At 37.8% G+C, this 24,524-nt stretch overlaps 1 protein-coding gene across 1 annotated transcript in view; it reads right to left on the bottom strand.

The window, feature by feature from the left end:
- Positions 1-435: 435 nt before the first annotated feature.
- Positions 436-24,524, bottom strand: part of LOC103779175 (BRCA1-A complex subunit BRE-like) — a 79,688-nt gene continuing 55,599 nt past the window's right edge. The window contains exons 7-8 of the mRNA XM_008946795.1: positions 18,815-18,968; positions 436-499 (exon numbers count right to left, since the gene is read on the bottom strand). Coding sequence (XP_008945043.1) covers positions 436-499; positions 18,815-18,968 — 218 coding nt within the window. The remainder of the gene's footprint in view (positions 500-18,814; positions 18,969-24,524) is intronic.

Below are 24,524 nucleotides of genomic sequence, written 5' to 3'. Positions count from 1 at the left end.
GCATTCCTGGTACATAGGGCAGCTTTACATTAGGATAAGATGGAAATGGTAACTAAATATACAAATTACATCAGATTTTGGAGGTGGGGGAGTCCAATTTACACCATCTGAAGACAAGGAAAAAAGGCATAACATACAGGGCATTGTTGGCACAAGAAAATGTTATCATATGAAGACATGTCCTTTTAAATTTAATCCAGTAGATGTATAAAGGAATGGTGGTGGCAGAGGGACAGGCCGACTATCAAATATTCCATTTTAAGCGTGCTAGTGAGGTCTTTGTTTAAGAAATCTGACAAAAACTGAAGCTACCAAAACCATTTCAGAGGCAAGAAAGCACCTATCAGACAGTCCAACACATTTCCAGGCATTCTTCTTGTGGGCTGATGTGCAGACTGAAGGATCTGTCCAGTTTCACCTCCATGGCTGTGGAGCCTAGAGCTTCCCATTCGCGAACGCTGCCTCCTGGAACTGAGGGACAAATGTTTTGAAGTACGCCCTAAAGAAAAAAAGTAAATGCATAGTTAGGAAGGAGTAAACTCAGAACATGGTGTGTGTATGTATGCAGCATACTGCCTGCAGCATTTTATATCTGGGACTTTTTGATGCAGTTGATGTTCACCATATTTCTGGAATAAAAGGGGGTTTTGTTTGTCCCCTGTGCTGAAGAAAGCTTCATATATAGTATCAAAGGCCCGAGACAGACAAGTCAATAGAGCAGGAAAACAGTGATGAGAAGTTAGGATACAGGCAGGAGATAAGCTCTTTATCTGCCTCCTTGCAGAAACCTCGATGCAATACAGAGCCACTGTTGATGGCAGTTTATGTAAAACATAACACACAGTGAATAAATACTATCACTTTGGATGAACGGTAATTCCTTTTCTTAGACTCTGAAAGTCAGAACATCATTCTATAAATTAAGATGTGCTTTGTATATTTTGGATCTGAGTCTATCTTCTTTACAAAGAATCGAGTGACTCATAAATCTGTAAACTGAGCTGAACCTAAGTATCCAAAATTGAGTTTGAACTGTACCTTTGGGTTCATTGCACTGAAATACTCAGCCATGTGCTAAACATTTCATGTGTCCCAATGATACCCTTCATTTGCAAGTTATATTAGAAGCTGCTTCATCATTCTGGCTACTACTTTCTGCACAGAAGCTTAACTTTCTCTCCTTTTCAATTTCATTTTCTGTTCATAACACTGGTCTTTATACATTTCTATGCAAGAAGAACCTCCTCCTGTTGTCTGCACCGAAAGAAAAAAAAAAAAAGAAAGAAAGAAATCCATACTGAGAAAAGTGCAATTATGTTAATTACATTGCTGATTTCTCTGCTGGTACACCTTCTGAAACAGACATACACTGATCTTCACAATCATGATACGTATTTCATAATTTGGGTGGAAGTTTTGGCAATCACTGAACACTAATCACACCTCCTCACATCTAAAAGCCTTGGAAGACCACAAAAGAGAACGCTCCCCTCTTTTTGTGAAGTCGTGCCTGGCAAATTAATTAACAGCTAGCTGCAGTCAGCTTTTGTACAAAAGCTGTAAACACAAACAAGATGCCATCCAAAGTTTAAGAGAGCAACGTAAAAGCATTTCTGGACTGAGGAGCTGAGCCCAGAAACGGAGCAGAAAAGGAGAACCAGCACACACATTTTATAGTGTACACAGATTTTCCTGTGTATTTACAGAAGACGCTTTTGACTTATTGAACCAAAGTTCAGAAAGCAGCCCTCATAATCATGCCCACAGAAGTGATTGTTCATCCTGGCACATACATGTACAGAAACCAGCTGAGAAGGTGTGTCTGTCAGCCCACCTGAACAGCTGAACGCCTCTCCTGTGTTCGTGCTTCTAGAGCACACCTTCGAAACTGCAGCCTGTGTATGTCCAAGGCAGCTCTATGTCAAGGAACACCACTTGCACATTGCCAACGTCAAGATCTACCATCCTTTTACTTCTCCTTGCATTATCTGTCCTAACATTTAATTACATTTCCTGTTTGCTTATTTTAAGTAGCTTCTTCCTTCCCCTTTGATAGCTTCTCTGCAGACACTCTTCCACGTACATGCCCTTCTTACCGACTTGATAAATCTCACTTTAAAACTTCCTTCTTCCTAAATTGTAAAAATTCTTAGTCATTACATGAGATATCAGCAGAAGTATTTTCCTACATTTTATGTCTTTTCTGAAACACTTCCTTTATAGAGATTTTGTTCTCTGTATTAAAACCACACTTACTGCATTATATTTCAATGACTTTTCTTTTAGGTAAGTTCCAGAACGAATGCTTCTGATATCACGTACACCCTCCCACACCATCTTTATCTACAATTGCATCCTTTCTTTCCACTGATCCCTGCAGCAGAGCTTGTACCCTTTGCTGCAAAACTAAATCTAACACCTCCCTACGTTCTGATCAGATGTACCATATCAAAGAGGATGTTATTTCACTGGTAGTTCATATGAACCTCCTGGAGATGTTCCACGCACTACAAAAACTCCATTAGTACTTCATAATTTGTAAATGTCTACTTTTTTCTTTCCAGACTTTACAGGGAGGTTAAACTGCCTTGATATTAACAAAGACTGCATATAGGGAGGCAATAGCAAGTGTTAGAGTATAACAGTAACAAGACTTATTTTGAGTATATATGAAGGAGTAGAACAGGCAGCAAAGACATTACTCATTATTAGAGCTTGCTAGAATATTTTTTTTTATAAACCACATGATTTTTTTCCAATGGAAAATTACATTTTTACCCAGTTGTATGCATCTGCAGAAATGCTACAGAGTTTTCAGCAGAAAAAGAAGGAGTAGGATGAGGTACTTCAGTTCAGCTTGATCTGAGAAGAGATGTTATGGTTTGTAGAACTGAGCTTAAAAACAGTTTGATATTAACCTCCTTAGGTATGGTCCAGCATCTCAGAGATGATGTATCTAGACACATAAACAAGGCCCTGGTGCATCACAGGAGTTGCAAGTATAAACATAATAGCAGAAGTAGTGTCTTCAAAGGACCTAGTCCCTGAAGAATGATGGGATAAATCACTAAAATGTCTTCTTTCAGGAGGCACAGTGCTACTGCTAGCAGATACATTAGAGCATCCCATTAACTGCATTTTTGTTCATGTGTTCCAAGCAAAATTTTTTTTTTTTCAGAACTTTTTCTTTTCATCTGAAGTTTGGGACAAAACCATATGTTATAATATTTGAATTTACTGTGAAATGGAAATTCTGACATTTTTTCTCCCTTCAGAGATTACCAGTAAGGAGGAAAGAACAAGCACAAATTACTGGCCAACTGAGTAATTTTCATCTATCAGCCAACTGGCATTGAGGTCAAAGTGTACATGTTTCCACACAAATAGGACCATGACATCAACCTTTTATGTCACAATGGATTACACAAAATAATGTCAAGAGAAATACAACATTTTCTGAAGGACAGTACTCTGCTACAGACTGGATTGTAAGGGCCTCTTTCAAATGGAATACTACTCCTTTCAGAAAGGTTTTAAATTGATAGAAATACTCCAGCATCCTGTACATACAGGCACAGATAAACAGTGAATACAAACATGAACTTTGCAAAAAGATTCATTTCTCATACCCTATTCACATAAACCTACTCACACAAATTTATACCCTCAGTAACTTTGATCTGTGCTACACCACAGGATTTCACATAAAAGTGTGTCAATTTTTTGTTTCAGATACTTCGACATATGATACTTTCAAGTGTTTTGAAATTATTATCTTTACATCCACTAGATATGCTTTTCAGCACTACAGAACTGTAATTTAAAAAAAAAATCAAATCAGTGATTTGGGTAGCTGTTGAATTACAGTGAAGATGCAGAAAGCTAACTGGATCTATGGTTTCCCTAGGCTGTGTCAGATGACAGAAATTAGTTTTTGATCAGTGTTTTTTCCCCCTTCTGGGAAACAGAGTTCCTTCTTTCTCCTGCTTTACTCTACACCGTGCTCTCAGTGGGTCTGTGTCACACTGACCTTCCACCAAGCTCAGCAGGACTGCATAAAATGCTCCTTGAAGTACAAAGAAACTAGTTTGTACAAAGTTCACAGATACCCTTCATGTGAGTGTTGAGCACAATGGCTCTGCATCCCTCTTGTAATGGTTTAGATCTTAGCTTAGTGTTTTAAGAGTTGCTTTCTTTTTAGCTTAGAGTGGATGCCAATCTTCACAGTCACAAGGCCACATCTCTTTGTTGAGTGTCTTACTGTAAGAATCTATTGGGTTTTGTTTATTTGTTTTTGTTGCCTAAAATGGTCATTTTCCAAGTTCAAGGTACCAAGTTATGAGGTTTGTATGGAAATTTTTCTCCAGCACTCCAGAAAACAACACATTTTGCTGTAGTTAACTACTATATACACTTGATGCAGTACATTGAATTTCAGGTGCCACGCTCAAGGACATCTGCTTAGAGTAAAGCACTTATCTTTCCTTCACCTTATTATCCAGTGGGACGAAAGTCTTGCTATTGCAAATGGTAAGTGTCTAAGAGAGGGTAGAATTGGATCACTTGTCGTTTAAATGTTTTCTAGTGATATAAAACACCAACTGCTGTACAAGGTCTCCGGAAGCCCATACATGTCTAAATCCCAGAGTGTGGGTTTGCAGTACTTAAAGCATACTTGACTCAGAATTCACATGCTTTTGTGAAATTTCATTCTATTTGTAACGTTTTTGGTTTTTTTTTTCCATTGCAACCTAATTTTTTTTTTTAAATGCAGTTGATAGAAAATCTGCACTGACCGTTTGCTAACACCTTTTGCCTTCAGATTCCTATGCAGGAAATCTGCAAAGGTTTTGAATTGTATAGCTGTGATCTCTCATCAAACAACACTTCACAGATATTTATGGTGGAAGCACTCTAACAATGTACATGCCTTCTGCTATTGCTTTTGCTTGATTGGTGCTATAGCCAACTATACAACTGTTCTAGTTACTGCTCAGTGTGTAATAAAGTTAGAAGAGTTGTCCAGGTGTTTCTATGTCTCTTAAAATCTTCACGTGGGAAATTAGGAGCAGAACACAGACATCCAAACTCCATCAGAAGAAATGCATACGAAGAGATTTCTGCTTTTTGTGTCTGGGACAGGGACAGTCATCATGGGGTGATGAATCATCTTAAGTCATTCACAAAATAGACTCCTCTTAAACTCCTAGGTTTAAGAGTGCCAAGTTTTTCAGCATGTTGATCTGAAATTCATCCTTGCTGGCCCTATTTGCACTCATACATTTTATGTGCTTCAGCTCAAGGTGTGAGAGTTACAAGTGCCTTTTCCTATCAAGAGACTGACTTAAGGAAAAGGAAGGGGATGAAATAATCCTGCTGGTTCACATCAAGTACAGACTCAGCTGTATAGTAACACATCTACTACCAGCACAGTGTAATCTGCCCTTGCACATTCTTTACTGGCAAATGAAGGCCCTTAAGCCAAAATCTTGATCTTTTCACAAAGACACGTGGGCTGTTGTTACTTTCTCTCACCATATCAGGCACATGTATTGTGTTCCCTCTTATCAGAAGATAGATTCAGGTTATTGTACTTGGAGATTTTCCCTACTATTGCCTTTGAATGCAAACTTTATTCTTAAATACTACCCATTATTTCAATATTACAATTCTTTCTTGCAAAATGTTTTAGTATCTACTGTGACTATGGTTTAATTCTGAAAAAACCAGGCTCTAATTATAGAACAACCTTAGTTGAAGGTATATTTGATAAATATATCCCTTTTCTTCTACTCTAGGTGAGGCATACAGGAAAATGTGGTGTCCTTTTCCTCAACCTTTTCAAGCTAATAGATACGACTTGGGCAGGCACTCCTTGTAGTCTTGAGGATCTCTGAATAGTTCTATGTAACCCTTCCAAGCTTTCTGGAGTAGGGTCTGTAGCTAGGACACCCTTCTCCTCCATAGTCCTCTGTGGTCTGAATTGTGCAGCAGGTTAAGAGTGAGTTTGTGTGAATATTCTGAAAATGCTATTATTCACGCTGGGACTGATGTGAGGACTGAACTGCACCCCTTTCAGCAGTACTTTCAGTAGATACAGCTAAGAATCCCAAGCATTTGCCCCAACTGCTGTCCATTCCTTTAGAGGGATTGCAAGCCCAGGATTTGCATCATTTTGCATCCCGTATTTCTTTCCTTCTGCACCCTGAAGTAAGGAAACATCTAAAGCTTCTTCAAATCCACAGAATCCTGACAGAAAAAATTTCAGTCCAGAAATGACTGATCATCATAAATTAGGTAAAATAGCAATGCTCTCCCCTCTTCCAATTAAATTAGGTGAAAACAGGAACTAAGAAGGGCGTAGGTCAGAGTGAAGGACAGCCTGAGGCTTCTTGAGATATTTGACCTATTCCTTTCAGACTAGTATTATTATGCTGACACTTTGCAATAAAATCTTGTTATATAAATTATTTCAACAGCACAGCCATATTAGGATTATAAAAGAGCTTCTCCAGGCTTTATCAGCATCACTTGATTATTCACTTTCTGAAGCACAAATTATTTTTGTATGGAGCACATATACATATGTAGCATGCCTTTGTATTTTTATGTTCCTTTTGCAACTTGTTTTGACACAATGAAAACTTGTTTTGAAAATACTGAACACGTACCACAATCCCTTTTAGGTGACAGACAAGAGGATTTGTCCTCCCATCACTACAGTGGTACAGTCAGCTGCTTTGCTTCATGGATCCTCTAATAATTCATCTCCTGTGTAGAAGATATTTATCATAACTAAGATTTGCTTTCTGTTTCTAACAAAACAAAATCAAAGATGCCAAGTTTTTTTAAAATATAATTGTTTTCTTTTTAAATTCCACTTGTCAGGAGCTAATTCAACACAATTAGTACTAATTAACAAAAGGAACTTAAATGAATAAATTATGACATTAATTCCAATAGTGAGTATGTTCCATATGAGTGCTCATTAGATCCTTAACAGGTGGTGATACCCTCCTGTTGCATCTTTAGTACTAATTAACAAAAGGAACTTAAATGAATAAATTATGACATTAATTCCAATAGTGAGTATGTATTTAGATTCTATTCCATATGAGTGCTCATTAGGTCCTTAACAGGTGGTGATACCCTCCTCTTGCATCTTGATGCCTTGCATTTAACAAGGGCTGAATGGAAAAGTATGGAAACCTACTGGAAGCCCATTATTTCAGGAGGCCTCATGCCAACATTGGAGGCATAGTTTTTTCCTTGTAAACTCAGATGCAAGGCATTTAAACCTCTTTGCTATTCTTACTATATATAATGCATTAGAAACATATTTCCATTGGGCAAACCACATTGTCTATTTATTCACAGGCACTCCTCACCAAGCTAAAGATACATGGGCACTCATGACAGAGCAGAATAACCTAGTCTCCTGCTCTGGGATAACTACGGGCTACCAGGAGATTAATTCTATGCTAGGCATTTTACACCACTTCTATTAGGAGCAAATGATTGTTCAAACACATTACCACTCTCTATAGATCTAAGATATTACAGCAATTGAAGAACTTTTGGTTCCACAGCTGGAATCAGGCTGTAGCAGACAGGGCCACAACAGGGCTGGGTGCCAAGTGGCAAAGGCTCAGGAGCTCATGAAAATCAGGACTATTATGGCATGCACCAGGCATTTGGGAGGCAGCACCATTCCTAAACCACTGTTTGAATCCGAACATCACTAGAACTTATCCGAGAACAGTGACAGAATGATAAAGGTACCTTCCAGGATTTCTTTATTGCTCCAAATATACTCAATGCTACTTGGCACTTATTCATGTTTCTAAACTAAGCTTCTTGATGGTATGCTCTTTGGGATGTGGTTTATAATTTTCTTACCAGGCAGCTTTATCTATAGCAAAAATATTTTGCTTTTCTGTGAAACACAATGTCTGCACAGTTCTCCATTTTATAAATCTCCAAAACTGGCGATGCCAAGCAAACATCTGAAGTGTTTATACAACACCAAGACAATAGTTCTTAAATTACTGCTACTGTAACTGGCTAAACACACAAATGTACAAAGAAGTCGGTGCACAATGCCATTATGCTGCTAGCAATTTTCTTCCATGTGCCAAACAAAGTGAGCACAAAATCTCTCTTCATCTGCTAATATTTCTATCTCTTTACCTCCTTTTGCTGTGATTTACCTACAAGGAGTTTACTAAACTTCCTATGCCCAATTCTACTTGCAGTCTACATAATACACTGACTGTGCAGCCAGGCTGATGGATGGGACAGTAATCAACATCCAGGGAGCTGGAGGTCAGCAGTGGGCAGCCATCAAAATGCAAGTTTTAAAGAAATATTACCTTTAGCTTTGTTCATAATATTACACAACAGAAAATCATCTCCAAAACTAAAAGCAAAACAAAACATGTGCTACCAAAACCGTAACAGGAAATAGAAGTAGTAGAACTAGTGAAACTAAGGCACACATCTGAAGTTTAAACATTAAAATTTGCTCACTTTCTGAAGTTGTTTTCCGTATTTTGATAACAATATCTTTTTTTCTGCCCAAAGTTCTTGTTGGAGTTATTACCATTGCTGATTTAAGTCATAAATAAATGTACAAGAAATGGTTATATTTAGACATGTTTTTCAATGGTTTGCTCATTGCAGAAGAAACAGGTAGCTTTACTCCATATGAAGCAAACAAGAAATACAAAGTAAATTTTCATTTGGTTATACATTGTGTGCCTGTTTAAAAAAAACTATGATAGCAATTGATTTTATAAATAAAATCAAGAATTCAACATAGCTCTGCTGTAAAAATTAAGATGACTTTGCTGCCCAGCTTACCATAAAGCAAAACAAATCTTGACAATCTGTTCAAATCACGAAACAATCATAAATATAACAACCTGACTAAAAGCAAAACATAAAAGAAGAGTTCTAGGGAACTGCTGCAGAGCCAGGACTGTAGATCACTATGTAGGCTGGCAATTAATGTTTATTTTAAAGCAGCAGCATAAGTAGGGTCATCACTATGTAAAAGATGGTAACTTTGGTTCCAAGAATATACATGCTCCCAAATGCATGAATCTTTACTGACAGTTACAGATGAAAATTATAGCTACTGGACATAATCCATGCATATAGAACAAGGCCAGTAACTATGCAAGTAATTTTTTTGAATCACTTTGAATTTTTTCATCTGGAAATCAAGATTCTGGGACTAATTTTCTCCCAGGTTTCTGCTATAGATATTTGGGAATTCACAAAGGTGTACTGCACAGACACAGGGGCTCTAAGTGTCCTGAAGCATAGATAGCAAAATGAACCTCTCATTTTGCAAGGGTTTTATCAATGCTTTCTGCTTGCCAGTTCAAGAGATAAACACTTCACTTCCTTCACCTTCTCCACAATGTACATAAATAGACTTGCTTCAGTCAGATGAAGGCTTGTGGTCTTAGATCATAGCAAATTCTGCTTCTGCTTTCTGAACTTCCATTTTCCCCTTGGGGATTACTCAGTGCTGGGGTAGCAGTGTCTGCAAAGGGGGCACTGGAATAACTCTGTCACAGCATGGTCACTCCACTTCCTTACCAGTGGATCATAAGAATGATATTCCAAGGCCATCACGGAAAAATTCAATCTTTGTACAGTCTTCTTAAATACAGTGCTAATTCACAGGAAATTTCCAGCCCTATGAGCTACAGTGTGAGAAGCCTGCTCTATTTTTCCTATTTGCTGAAGTGACATAGCCATATTTTTCCACTCCAGGCAAAGGTTAACTTCTTAAAGAGATACTGTTTATTCAAGACACCTACTATTTCCTCATATTTAGGCTACAGAAGTGCATGCTGAATTCGACCGCTGGAGAGCAATTATTTAGCAAATTATTTAGTAGATTTGAAGAAAAGAGGCAATACCAGACAAGCTGTAACTAGGAAACTCTTCTAAGCATAAAAGGTAGTGTGAAGAATGCGATGAAATAAGCAGGGGGGAAAGTAGGGGAAAGCAGAAAAGACTGGGCAAAAATACATCCAGGAGTGAGGCTCGTAAAGTAAGAGAAGCGTAGAGATTCAAGAAGAGACAAGATAACAGAAGTAATAACAGAATTTGAATGATCTTTAGAAGATTATTGAATCCCTTAATTGTACTTCAGAGGTAGAAATGAAAGGTTACACTACAGATGCATCCATAAGGAGTCTGACAAGCAGCATCCCTGAAAACAAAGTTTGCTTGCAGGTGAAAGTACTGATTTCATCATGCCATCCACTTTGCTTTGCCAGATCACTTATCAACGGGGCCGAAGGCAACATACCAAAACATAAAAGAAAACTACTTGGATATGCATTAAGACAAACCAGTCAGAAGGAAAGGGATGAGATGCCATATATCTGTGATTATACAGAACATATTAAAGAAGTTATTTCTCTTTGCTCTTTAGAAGATATAATGTTTGCCATTAGAAGAAAGAGAAAATTCTTAAAAGGTCAGAGGTCTCCCAAATGGGGAAAACAGAGACAAGCAATTCTTAACATTTATAGGTAAAAGCAGAGTAACGCAGATCAAAAATTAATTTGGGGGACAAATTAATTGTGGCCCTCCAAATAAAAACTTGTCAAATAATATGAAAGCCAGTCAAAAAGTAGAAATAATGTTCAGACCAAATACAGTCACAAAGAAGAAACGACATTATTTTTGCATCCAAGTTCACTGTGGAGGTGCTTAAAAAGTCTGCCATACCAGAACAGTGCTTCACAGGGAATGTTCTGAAAGATCTGACTCACAGAAATGTCAGCTGAAAAGGTAATGAAGAAATCAACAAAACACAGACAACGGAATCAGCAGACCCAGATGATATTCACACCCGAATTCTAGAGAAACTCAAGTGTGAGAAAGTTAAACTCTTAAATAGCTTGTAACCTCCTGCTTAAAACAGCTTGTTACCAGAGAAGTGTGATGTCAATTAAATAAAGGTCTGGGAGGACAGAGGGAACAGTGGACCAGTAAATCTCATGTCCGTACCTTACGAATTGGTAGAGGCTGTTATAAGAAACCATAAATTTATAAAAAGCCCAGAATTAGTGGACTTGAGTAAACATGATATATTGAGTAGGGGTCAAACTTAAGCTTCACAGATCTCTTATTTTCTTAAGGTATCAAAATCATGTGGACAAGAAAAATTTAAGTGATGCACACTGCTTGACCTTCCTACAGGCACTTGGGAAAGTTTCACAAAGGCTTTTAAAAAAACTGAGTTACTGCAGCAGGAGAAAAGATCCATAAGTGGATAAATAGCAGGTCAAGATAAGGGAAAAAAAAAAGACAGGAATGAATGATGACTACTATTAGGGTGAAGTCACCTGAGAACTACACAGAAATGGGTGTTTTGACCTGTGTTGTTCAACATATTCCTACATGATCTGTGACAGTGAGGAAAAGAAGATGGCAAAGTTTGTCAATACTAACAGTTTAGTCAGGGAAGGAAAAATGAGGCACAATTACAAGGAACTGCAGATGGTTCTTGCAGCACTGGGAGATAAAATACCAGGTGAAAAGTCAATATTGACAAACATGAAAGGGAGATATGTGAGGAAAAAAATTTACATAGACAGAGCTCACTGGCTCTGAAAAAAGACAGATAGGAGATCTTGGTGCTAAAACACCAGTGTAACCTTCAGTCGTGTGCAGAAAACCAAATCAGATATTAGTACAGCCAGAATAAAGACTAAACCACACAATATTACTGTGTCACCATATAAATGCATAGTGAGTGTATCATGAGTAACACACAGTTCCCTGTCTCAGAACCAATATGATAGAAATAGTAAAGGAATAAAGAAGTGGGACAAGGATGATCAAAAACATGGAAGGTTTCTGTAGAAGGAAGGAGTGCACAGAGCAGGAGAAAAGGTGACAGAAGAGATGTGAGTAGGTTCATAAAATCATACAGGTTATGGAGGGGATCAGTAGATTTATTATTTGCTGTCTCTTTTCATACAAGAGCTGGGAGGTAACAACTGGAGCTAGCAGGAGGTAGGAATGAAAAAAGCCAACAAATCTGGTTCTTCTCACCACACTTTATTTATGCAATCCCTTGCTACAAAATTCTGTGATATGATGTGGGTTCAAAAAGCAATGCAGCAGAAGGAAAGCTACGTAGGCATATTGAAAATAAACATACCAATTCTGGATAGAGAAATCCTTGAAAATGGTAGCACATGCTAGGAAAACACGACTTACACGTTCTTCCACAGGCACTGGCTACTGCCAATTGACAAAAGACATGGTACTGCACTAGAGGAATGTTGGCTTTACCTAGCAAGACAGTTCTCTGTGCTTAAAAGAGCAATTACAAATACCACTCAAAAGACAAGACCATGGAGTTCACCTACTATTTTTACTGAGCTGTTTATTTTGTAATTGACCAAGTAACAGTTTTTGTCTGGGCTATTAAACTTCAGCTCCTTTCAAACTCACGTATTTCTCTCTACCCTTTTCTCTCAAGCAACAGTGGAAATTTTCTTTTCCATCAGTTCCTAACAATAATTCCCTGGCCTAATATCGATCTAGCAGCTTTGATAAATGTATAATGGAGTTCTCTTAATGAAGCCAAATCAGACAGTTCACTGTATTATTTCTAGAACACCACCTAACCCTAGTTATCTAAGAACCACCTACATTAAATGTTAGCCTTTAATTCCTATAAAGCACTTGTCTCCCAGAAAAGTGCTATTATATTCCACTTCTACCAAGCCAATTCCTTCAATCTGCTCAGTGCATTTCTGTCAGTACATGAGAGAACCCTTCTTTGCAGAAAGAACATTTACTGTGCGTTGAAAAGCACATATGTACAGTTCACATGTATACAAAATATCTGTGTAAACCCACAGAAAAACCAGTTGCCTAACAGATTGTATTTCTATGCACTTCCTATAGCACCTATAGTCCTCATCTTTAAATAGTTGTTTTTCTTTTCCCACAGTCAAAGCTTTAATGAGAAGTGACCAGAAACAAATACCCAGGCCCTTCTGTCTTGGCTGAAATCCACATAATGCATGACAGCACTGAAGATCCCTGGCAGGCACCTGTCAGAAACTAACATACCATAACTTAAGAGTCAGACTTAATTATCCAAGGAGACATTTAAAGAAAAGTACATGAAAAATATGACTCAAGAAGTGTGACTCTCGTGTGTATGCACTGTATTTTGTAGTGTATGAAGAAGTACAATGTAAAAATAAAATAATATACTGGGAAAATTCTAAAGAAAGGCTGTATCTATGTTGCCTATTATACCTTACTATCAAAATAATTTTGTTATTAAGGTTTGCTGGTAAATCAACTGTGGAACATGCTACAAGGACAAAAGCAATCATCAAATTTTAACAAAACAATATTTTTCCATTTCCCTTTCTACTTTTAACATATAATTCCAATCAGCTGACACTCCCACAGAAAATCAGAGTTTTGATTTAATCGTCTATAAAATCAAATTAACTCCTTTGCAAGCTTCACACGGCTGGGTCACCACAGCTTTTTTCTATGGCTGTCACAGCCTATTGGCCCTTTTGTGTTCTGAAATAAAAGCCCGCTGGCGGCAACAAAATGTCAGCCTTACTCAATTTCAGGCAAGGAAATCACTTTTGCTCAGTTTCTGATGTGAGACTATCAAAAACCAGAGTTAAACAAGCGACCCAGCTCAGCAACTCACCCCTTAAGCCTGCACCTACCTCACTGCTCTTCTCCAGAGAGAATCCTCTGAGCTCTGCTAACGTTCAAAGACACACCTAGGAAGGGTGATGTCCCTGTGTGTTCTGCTCCTGTTCCCTACTCTCATTTTTCTAAATTTCTCTTTATGTTAACGTGCAACACAGCCAAAGATGGCCATGAAAAAAGCTTTGTAAGGAGAGTATATGTAAATGGAAACAAGTTAGTTTTTGAAATCTATTCTTTAAATATGCCTAACGTGCATGAAAATCACATAATACATGCAAATAGTTTGTTACTTTTATGGATAAGCAGGAAAAATACAAATCAAACAATAACAACTGATATATTACTTTAATTACACCCATCAAGGAAAGAAGATTATAAAAAGGGCGTAATGTTTACATGTAAACTTCATAGTGAGATTCGAGGTAGTATAGGTAGAAAACAAAAGTTTCAAGGAAGGAAACAGAGAAACCTGTTACTTTAAAAGAATGTAAAACGTAGGAACAGACCTTCTGCCTAAAATATTAAAGAATTCTGACTTGATAATAAAAAAACAAAGGATGAGTTGAAAAACTGGTTAATGTCAATATTTTTTAAAAAAATCATTAGGGCATTCAAAATTTACTGAAAACAACAGCAAGTATTTGACATATTACAACTGAGTTTGTCTAAACAGAAACAGAAGAATTGTCTTTTCAGACATCCTTTCGTTAGACCAAAAAAATGCACTTCCTCTCCTTATGAGGGAACATAAAAACTTAAAGCAACCATTTCAGCCAAACAGCAAGTAGCATCTTCACGATGCACATCTTATAATGTGATAAGATTCAAGGAAAAGGTATCACTGAGGCTGAAAATGCCACTTCCCAAAGTACCAGCTGGGCACTTCCGAATGGGAGCACGCCTGTGCTGCGCACAAACCAGCAGTAGTGGAGCTGCAGCCACGCTGGTGATAGATACAGAGCTTGCACAAGATATGTCTGCAGATAATCTTAAGCTGCACTTGACCTTATGGCAGAGCAACAGCCAACATGCAGTAGAGAGCACTTAAGCCCCTTTAAGCTTTCACTCTTACAGAGCCCGGAGGGATATGCAAAATTAACACCACACTCAGCAAACATCGGTGAATGGCCAGGGATGACAATGCCATTCAGAAAACAGATTTATCAGCCACCTTGAAAGAAAGAATATGAACCCTTGGAACAACTTTTCATTGTGATGCCAGTTTTCCATCCTCTTGCTATTTTTAATGATGAGTAGGTGGATTTATGTAGGATAAAAGAGTGAACTGAGCCCTGACTTGCTCTCCCTGAAGTATAACCTAAATCTACCGAACAGCACTAGGTCAGACAGAAATTGGGCCAGAGTGCATCTAAGAACTGAACTTAATTTGTATAAACAAACAAGCTTTATTTACAGTATCCCTTCATAAAATCCCAGGCTTGGAGTCTGCATGTTCTTTAGAAACTCCATTTATGTACACTTGAATGCCTATTTAATCAAAAAACAAGGGAGCTTTCCCATGGAAACCACACAGAGATGTTTTACTTCACACGTACACCACAAATAAGGCTGCTAACTTTCCATAATTTACTGTATTTTCTTAGACTTGCTATTGTATTTTAGGACCAAATCTTTTGGAGAAGCTGCTTACGCACGAGGCCACAGGCATATAAATAAATGACCTAAGACAGGCAAAGCCCAAGATGTGAACTGGCAGGAAACGGCACCTTGGCAGCTTGTAAGAAAATGCTCATATTTTTGGTTTCCTTGTTTCTAGCTGAAGGAACAGGTTAAAATTTTGCATTTAGTTGAGAAATAAGCAATCTGGAGGCATCTGGAATCACATTATTTAATCAGGGCTTGATTCCTCCCTTAAAATTAAATCACGCCAGAGGGTAATCCCTGGGCTAAGACAATAGCAAACTTCAGTTACCAGATGCTATCTCTCTGTTAGGAATCTAAGTCAGTGGGTCTCAAAAAAGCCAGGTGACTTTTAAAACTGCTTAAGAGGACAGAGAGAAAGAGAAACTTGATTTCTCTGACTTTATCAGGCAGATATAAATTGGTGCCACTGCTTCATCAATAACACAAGCAGTTATTCTGAGTGAATGAAAAAGATCCTGCTAAACTGATACTTTGATTTAAGAATTTGCCTTTTAGATTTAGGTGATATGTGTTTAGGTGTGAATGCATACAATCTACTTCTATATGTATGTATTTTAGGGGAGTAATTTTGTTCCCACTTATAATTATTACTGATTGTCTCAAGGCTACAGCAAAGGGTTAAGTCCTAACTTCAAAAGAGATGCCTACCCCTGCTGGGGGCAACAAAGATAAGCAAGGATACCAAGACTTTCAAGTCTAGCCCCAAGTTGAAGGAATTGGATGGGCTCATCTGTTTGAAAAATAACAACAACAAAACCCCAAAATAATAAACCAACCCTGGGAGAACGCTGGGCACAGAATCAAAGTCTCTTTGGCATGAACTTATGACAGCTCTGCCCATGAATAAGCAGGCTCTGTTGAGTGGCTGAAAACAGAAGCAGGGCTTGCCAAAACTGAGGATGAGGAAATCTCTGAGTGATGCGTTTCAAACTTGGTAGTGCTTCTACATCCTATAGAGCAGCATGGCATACATACTTCCTTCAGTACATGACTGGAGAGCTAATGAATCCAGTTGGTGCATGAGCAAGTAAAAGCCATCCCTGATGGCGTCTTAAAACTACAGCAAGGAAGATGATGCAAACTGATCCCTCAAGTATCTGAGAATAAGGGTCAGATATCAGAACATCAGATTGAAGAACTCGTGGCCCTAGAACAGTTGGACCAGAAAAACAGAGCTGTTTTGTCTCAAAGAATACCAGGCACTTAGGAGACCGTTTGGCTATGCAGGAAAAAGACTACATATAAGCAAAACCCAATAGACAGTATTTAGAAACACGAACAGTTGTCCTCGATTTATCCAGGGCTACATTTACTTCAGCTGAGCAGAATTACATTCCTCCTAGGGGCTAAATCATGCGTCCTTCTTTTCTGCTTTTATTTGGGATGTTTTGATACTGTGCTCGAACTAATATATTTAATTAGAATGCTTTCCTGTATATCTACATATATTCCCATATACTTGGTCCATAACATGGCTATGGTAAAAATAAAGTAGAATGGAAAGTTATTTGGTTGTGTTGAAACACACTAACCTATTCTAAGAAGCCCTACCAAATATATTAAACAGTTTACATAAGGTTCTCAATTGTGTTAAAAATCTTTCTTAAAATATACTAACACGTATCATACCATCATACTTTTCTTGATGTAGATTTATTTATAGTACCTACTTAGGAATCACTAGTTCCTGCAAGCAAAGCCCTTTTAACTAGAGCAGCTTCTCTGTCTCTTTGCAGCTTAATGGTAGTTATTTCAGACACTGCAGCATAGTTTCTTCCCCCGCTTCTCATCACCTTTCTCATATTACGTATCCAGTGTAAAGCTTAAATGCAAAGGCTCAAACATAACAGTGATTAACCTCACAACACGTACATGTGGTAGTAAGTGTACACATTTAGTGCTTTTGAAGGGAATTGTTACAAAACTTCTAAATTTCAAGTGTAGGGCAGAGAAGTCCATTTGTATACACCCACTCATAAACGAGTGCACTTAGCAGACAACACACCAGAAGGTACTTGTAAGTCTCCAGCAGCAAAAGAAATGCATTTTGTACTATGCTCAGAAAAAAAAAGCCACAGTATTTCTTCTAGTTATTGTTTCTTTTTTTTAACAAAATACTTGTAACATTCTGCTAGAGAAATAAACAAGTCCACACACACACACAAAAAAATCATATTTGGTCAAGAAATGGCTCTCTAGACAATATGGTAGTAAAAACAAATACTGGCAAAAAATTTGTATTACAATGCCTTAAAATCCAAAATCAAATGCTACTTGATGTTCTCCATAAAATTTAAATTAGTATAAAATCTACAAATGCTTCAGTCAATTGTTATTTGTTTCCATCATTTCCAAATTACAATCAGTCTCTGACCATGCCATTCATTCGATTTACTCAGCTTGAACTGTTTTGATTTTACTCTTATTTATGCATCTTTGCTAATTTAATTTAATCTTCTGATTGTCATTCAAAATGTTCATCCCAATATGCTTTGTTATTTATGCAGTTTGATGCCTTTACGTCCTGAACAACTGATAATCAGCCTGTTTAAACCTCTTGCTGTTCTAACATTTTCACATTTTGCAAAATCAAAATACTGGGGCAAGGCCACTGCTCATACTGCTTCATTCAGTTCAAATGGGTTTTGCTTCATGAGAAGACAGGGGTAGTATCTGATACACAAAAGGGCATCACTGCCCATGGTAGCTTGTCCTTGCAACAGAAGCACTCTGGGGAGGCTGTCCAGTCATCTTTAACTAAAGGGGATACTCAGACTGCAGTGGTGTCTCCCCAGCCTAAAATAAGGGCTGGCAGAAAAACTGCCAAGGAAAGAGTAAGAGATTTTCTGTTTCTAGCCAACAGAAAAAGCAGAAAAGAAAGAAATATTCAGAATTCCAGGCTATTTTCTCAAGTTCTCATAGGACTGCTTCCTGTGCCAGACTGGTGGTTTGCTCTACCACCTCCTGTTCTTCCATATCTTCTTATTATGGCCTAATTCCATACCTTTCAGGTTTTTCTTCCTTGCTCTTTCCATCTCACATGCTTCCCTTCAGGGTCCCCTCAACACCCACACAAAGCCGTGGAGTTACCTTGACTGAACTGCTGCCATGCAGATTACTCCTGCTGGGGGCTATCTTGTCTGCTTCGATTGGAAGCTCTTTGGAGCAAAGACTGCCACCACTCTGTGCCCTCAGCAGAGAGTCTTCTTTTGATCAGTCCTCTGGCACTAATGTAATGAGCATGATTAATAAAGTACCTGTCTATACTCATATATGGGAACTCTAGGACTATATGAGAACAAAAACAGGTTCGGCTTTTGTAATGCTGGAAACGTGCAGTTAAACCCACGAAATTTCTGCCAACAAGATAACTGTGTAACAAATGGAATATTTAGTAGGGAATAGGAATCCAACTTACTTTGCTCTCTTGGCCATTTCATTGCCATCCCAGCGGGGGCTGTAAGGGTAATTCTTCTGGGCCTGGGAGTACAGCTGGCCACTGTTAGTGAAGTGGTAGACGGACTGAAATGTTAGGGTGGGTTGGTCTCGAGGAAAGTACAGGGGGAGGTCAACTGCAATACAAAAAAAGAAAAGTCATAAAAACACACCACTGCATTTGTTTCCCCTTTTAAACTGAGAATATAGAATTCCTTTCTATTGATTTAAAGGGGACAGAAAAGGAGAAATTGATGATTACTTCTAAAGTATACTTCTGTATTTCTTATGATTCCAATATATTGCTGTATGGGATGTCTTGCTTTAGGAAAACATTTTTTAAAAGTACATAATTTAAAAAAAAAAAAGTTTAGCTAGTGCACTTGTGTTAATCATAACACACCAGTATTATTTTGTTATAGAAAAAACAAAACAGTTATCTTCCTTTATAGTGAAATTTTCCCTTCCAAAAATTCACAACATACATTCCATTCAGGAAAAATAAATTCTTCTTTATCTGTTTTAGCCAATTCATTTTAGTGTCCCCGTGGACATCAAAAGCATTATCATTCTCATTTTGCAGCTGTATGAGACCTAAAGTGGCTAAAGGCTTTGATAAAGGATGTAGTAAGATTCAGTCACATGAGCTGGAAAAGATGTCAACTTGCCATCATCTGCTAGACAAAAAAAGCAAACACAAAACCAAAAACACAATGCAAAGTCATTAACACCCAAAATACCTCACTAAAAATAAAAATCAGAACTTCTTAGTTCCCTTTGCTTATCACTGTCGCATGATCAGCTAAGTCTGGCAGAACAATACAAGTCTACAACAGCTAATAACATGGTCAGAAACTGGTATTTAACTTAACTTTTTCATTACTTTCTTGGTTTACTTTTAAATTCAGGAGACTCAGAAATCTATACCTAAGTTATGACAAAAGTCTTGAATTATTTACATTAAACGTTTAACAACAAAATTAGCAGAAAAATGTGCACTTCTTTTTAAGGTGCAGACTTCATTTATAAAGCACCTATGACTGTACTTTTTGTTATGCTCCAAATTACAATTCTTTAACACTGCACAGTGAAACAACACTGCAATGGAACATTAACTCCCTGTAAATCTTCAATATTTTTTCCTGTTGGTGTAGCAATGAGTGAAATAAGATTATAATTCACTCATATAAGCCTGGGTTCTCAGTATTCTCTGTTGCTTCAGAGTCCTTTTTCAAGAGACGGAAAGGCTCCTAAGTTAATAAACAGGTTGTAATTGTTGAAGTAGGACTCAAATTAGGCAGCAAAATCAGTACAAACAGAATTTGAAGAATGTGAAAGGAACATTACAGGACTAACCCTATCCTCAGATGGAAGAGGATCCCCCTTCCAGTATGTTTGGTAAGGCACTGTATCCTCTACTTTTAAATACTTCGTGGAGCAGAGATTCCAGCACTTCCTTTGAAGTCTCTGCTCATAGACTGAGGTATCAGTGTAAGACAGGTTTTATTTTTCCAAATCCCATGCTATCATCATGCTAATTACTTCATTATTCAGTTTTTCTAATCATGCCTGAATACTCGGATGTGTATCAGCCACACTAGGGCTCCCTTGTACCTAAACCACCCTTCAAGCTCTACGAGTAACACCGTTAGTAGCCGTGAATTACACAAAACCAAATGTGATATTGCAGTCACAGCCCCAAAATACAACAAATCACTGCGGACGGCAGCGTTTGCTCAGTTCATGACCCAGTGTCTGAGCTGCACGTGATAACTCCCCGAGTTGTGGTGACTCAGCTCACACAGCAGCTTCCAGCAGATATTTAAGTGGTAATGACATGGGCAGAGTTCTGCTAATTTGAGGGTTGTAACAAAGGTTAGATTCAAAGACTGCTCCGTCAAATTCCTCTTTATAACATGATTATTAAATAACACCCCTGAAAAACATCGGTGTATTGAGGCCATCTATCAGCAAGCAAGCTGCCTCCTCCCTTCACAGATGGTACCTGTGTGCTGCAGCCTCTGAAGGACTTCACTGTGGAAAAGAGTATGAAGCAAGGAGAAGGGATTTCCATTTTAATGTTATAAATATACTTCTTCAGCTCTGAGTGCTTAAATTCTCTTTCTATAGTGCATCTTTTTCCTTCTTAAGTCCCAACTCCTTAAAGGAGAGCTACTCTGTATGCTTGTAAATTTTATTGGTGTGTGAAAGGAATAACAAACTTTAGCAAAACACTCGAGTAATAGTCCAGTCCTTAACATTTGACTTGAGAATTTCTAACTTCCATTAACTTTCCTTTGAAAATCTCTGTCCACACAATGGAGACAAGCAGCGGCAGCTTTCTTCCTGCTACTCAAAACTAAAAGTTTGCACTTAAGAAAAAGTATCTAGCACTAGAAACATTGTTTAAATGGATAACTAAGACACTGCTATCACCACAGAGATGCTTCCATTCGTTACAAGCCCATATTATGAAAATATTTTTCAAACCCTAGTATCACCAAAATACAACAGAAAACTTTTTCTTCTTTTATTAACCAAAATTCAGAAATTACTTACATTATAAAGTGCTAAATCAGATAATCAGACGTAAAATTGTACATCCCACATCTGGCCAAGAGCAGTAGCATCCTGAACTGCATATAGCATTTTGAAAAAATTGACCTGCCTTTGATTTCTAACACTATCATTCACCAAAACCTGCCAAACTCCCATTTTTCTAACCCAAGTGTTTCCTTAGGACAAGGTGTGAGATGAGTAAAGTAAAAAAACCTGTCGCTAATTCTGGAACACAACCACACCTAAAAGACCAGTAAACAGGAAACAGCCTTGAGTTGTAAAGTGTTATACACATCTCAAGGTAGCCAGCTATTATTTCAGCAGTGGGAAGGGAAGGCAAGAACTCACTTCCGTCGCCTGTCCATTGCCACTGGGAGAGCACAGAGTGCTTGGATGTAAGATGAAGCATTTTATTGTACATGAAAAATAGGTAAATACCATTGGTAATCAACATTGGCAAGGTGCTTTGAAGATAAAAGGTCAAATTCTGCTCTTGGTTGCACATGTTGATAGAGAAAATGTTACTTTTTACCTGGTTGTACAGGCCATCTGACTCAGTCTGTGCATTAATACAAAATCAGATCTGCCTTCACGCGATACCTAAGATGGCAAAGGTGTTATCATAATTACATCCCAGACAACATTTACACCTCGCCATGAAAAATGCATCACAGTCAAAAAACAATGCACTGCTTTTGTAAATCAGCACCTGAACTAGGCAAACTATAATAGCCTGCTTTGGTTTGGCATGCTCGTTACTTAAGAACTACAAAAACGTATTCATGTTGAATACAAGTACTATTTCCAAATAACAGCTGACTCACAAAGTACCCTGGGTGATATGTCTGCAGAAAATAAGCAGATGACTCATGTCTAAATTCCTGAAAGTACCAATAGACCCCTTGCTTAGTCATCTTTTGCTTGGATGCTGGGTTCACGAGCTCTGTAAACTATAATGAGGGATCTAGCTCTTAGTAGGACTCTCTCTCCCTTTTTTCCTCTCTTCTAAACAGTGCAAATTATCTCCCTAAAAATAACTTCATCTACGTAAGTGAGTCACTTCAACTAGCAAGCTTATACAAGTCATGCAGTTAAGCAGTAATATTTGGTTATGAAGGTAAAAATCTTGCTGTCAAACTCAGATTTAAAATGAAAATTATGTCAGAGGAAGTCCCATTTACCCCTTCTCTCACAGAAATAGAAACATTTCCTTTGGAAAATTTAAACAATTAGCTCATTCAGGAAAGTAAAGCTTTCTAATTCAGTTTCATGCTTAAAGTAATTTAATCTTGATGATTTCTTACTTTGGCTCTCCTAAGAATCACACTGTTAATGTAAGAGGAGCTCAAGGAAGCAGGCTGGAGAAAGAAGCCTATACCATAGTAAAACACTGCTTTCTCCTATGTTACAATTTACAGATCATTTTTTAAAAGCCAAGTTTTAGAAAGACACGGTGCGGGGAAAATCAAGTCTTTATGAAAGCTCTACATGAGCAGAACTTGGAGGGCTGTTTTGGGTAATTAAGCATTGAGTAAATTCTTCAGTGATTGAACCCTAATTTTCCCACACAGTTCATAAGAAAGCAAAAGAAAAAGAACTTGCTTGTTGAGAATGAGTCATGTTGTAAAGAAACTTAATTACAGTTTATAAATAGTTGAAGTTGGTCTCTTTTTGAAACATAAGAAACTATTGAGAAGTAACACACAAATTTGCTTTTCTTGACTTAGGATTTAATACACACATATATTCAAAACATAGTTATCTTAAAGCCAAAATCCTGATTCTTTAATAACTAAAAAAACTGTGCAATGAATCAGTAAGGCTTAATTGTTCCTTTTCTTAAAGAACAATCACACTGAGATCTGGAACAGGTTACCTAGTTTGTTAAGCTTACGTCAACAACTACAGAGTTGCTTTTGACAGTCTTATTAACTCTAAAATAATATCTTTACCATCTAATTTTATACCTTTTTAAACAGGCTATGAAATGCAGAAGGGATGTCTTGGCAAAAGCATGTATCAGTGCTGCTACAGGGTTTCTGCTGAAGGAAAAACGCTCAGAAGAAAAGGGCAGGTTTACCACAGTGCTTCCCTCCCCGCCTTTAAGTACTGGAGAGAAGAGAAGGAAAAACAAAGCCATACTTGAAATGCATGCTGACCGTACAAATATTTCAAAGTACTTGGATGGCAATATTTAGAAAAATTTCCATATACTGTTCCACATTCTAGAGAAAAGGTTTATTCATCCTTTGTAAGTGCTGGATAAATCTAGATACTCGTTTTCACAGAAGTCAACATATATTCACTGAATGTTACAACCCGTTTGAATGCTTGGATGAGACTATACTGGTTATCTTACTAACCTTCTGGATGCTTGAATCTGCTGCAGTTTATTGAACCTGTAATTTGTTTTGCACTCATAAACACTGGCTGATCTGGATATTTTACTGCTGAGATTTGCACTTCTAAAGATTTCATTGCCTGCACACAACCTTAATTCAATCTCTACTTGCTTTATAGAGCAGCCTTCAAACACAAGGTAAGAGAGTATTATTTGAAGTTCAGTTCCCAGGCTGGACAGAGTTCTGGTTTGCCTCATTTGACAGACCCTATCCCTGTGCACAACACTGAAGCCTTGCTCTGATTAAATACGTATTCACTTCTGCATGAGCTTTTCAGTGTGATGATTCTAATGATCATAAGATATAACAGCTATATAAAGTATTTTTTAAATTGTTTCACAGCACCTTCATGAGTTGAGAGGCTGTTTAGGGATTTCAGACTGGCAATGAACAAACAAGGAAAGGACAATCAGCTTGGCTACTGATGCTGAGTGCCAGCCTGTGGGACCCAGCTCTTCTGAGATGCAGCAGTAGATAATACTTCATACAGCCAAACGCAACTCCTTCCAACATTGGCTGCTGTAGCAGGTACTTCAGAATCAATGATTACTAGACACATGAAAAGTTCTGTTTAAATTATTGAACCAGAAAAACAAGAAGTGTACAGGAAAGATGTGCTAAACCCAAATCTCCAGAGAACGATGAACAATCTTAGCCTGACGCTATCTGTTCTCTTCTCGAAATCCCGTGACTCACTCTGTACTTACTATCCAACTTTGGCCAGAGGCTGCC

Source organism: Merops nubicus, unplaced genomic scaffold (genome assembly GCF_000691845.1).
Source record: "Merops nubicus isolate BGI_N331 unplaced genomic scaffold, ASM69184v1 scaffold4579, whole genome shotgun sequence".
In the NCBI taxonomy this organism is placed as follows: domain Eukaryota; kingdom Metazoa; phylum Chordata; class Aves; order Coraciiformes; family Meropidae; genus Merops; species Merops nubicus.
Note: the sequence above shows the minus strand (reverse complement) of the source record. Positions and strands in the feature narration are given on the sequence as shown.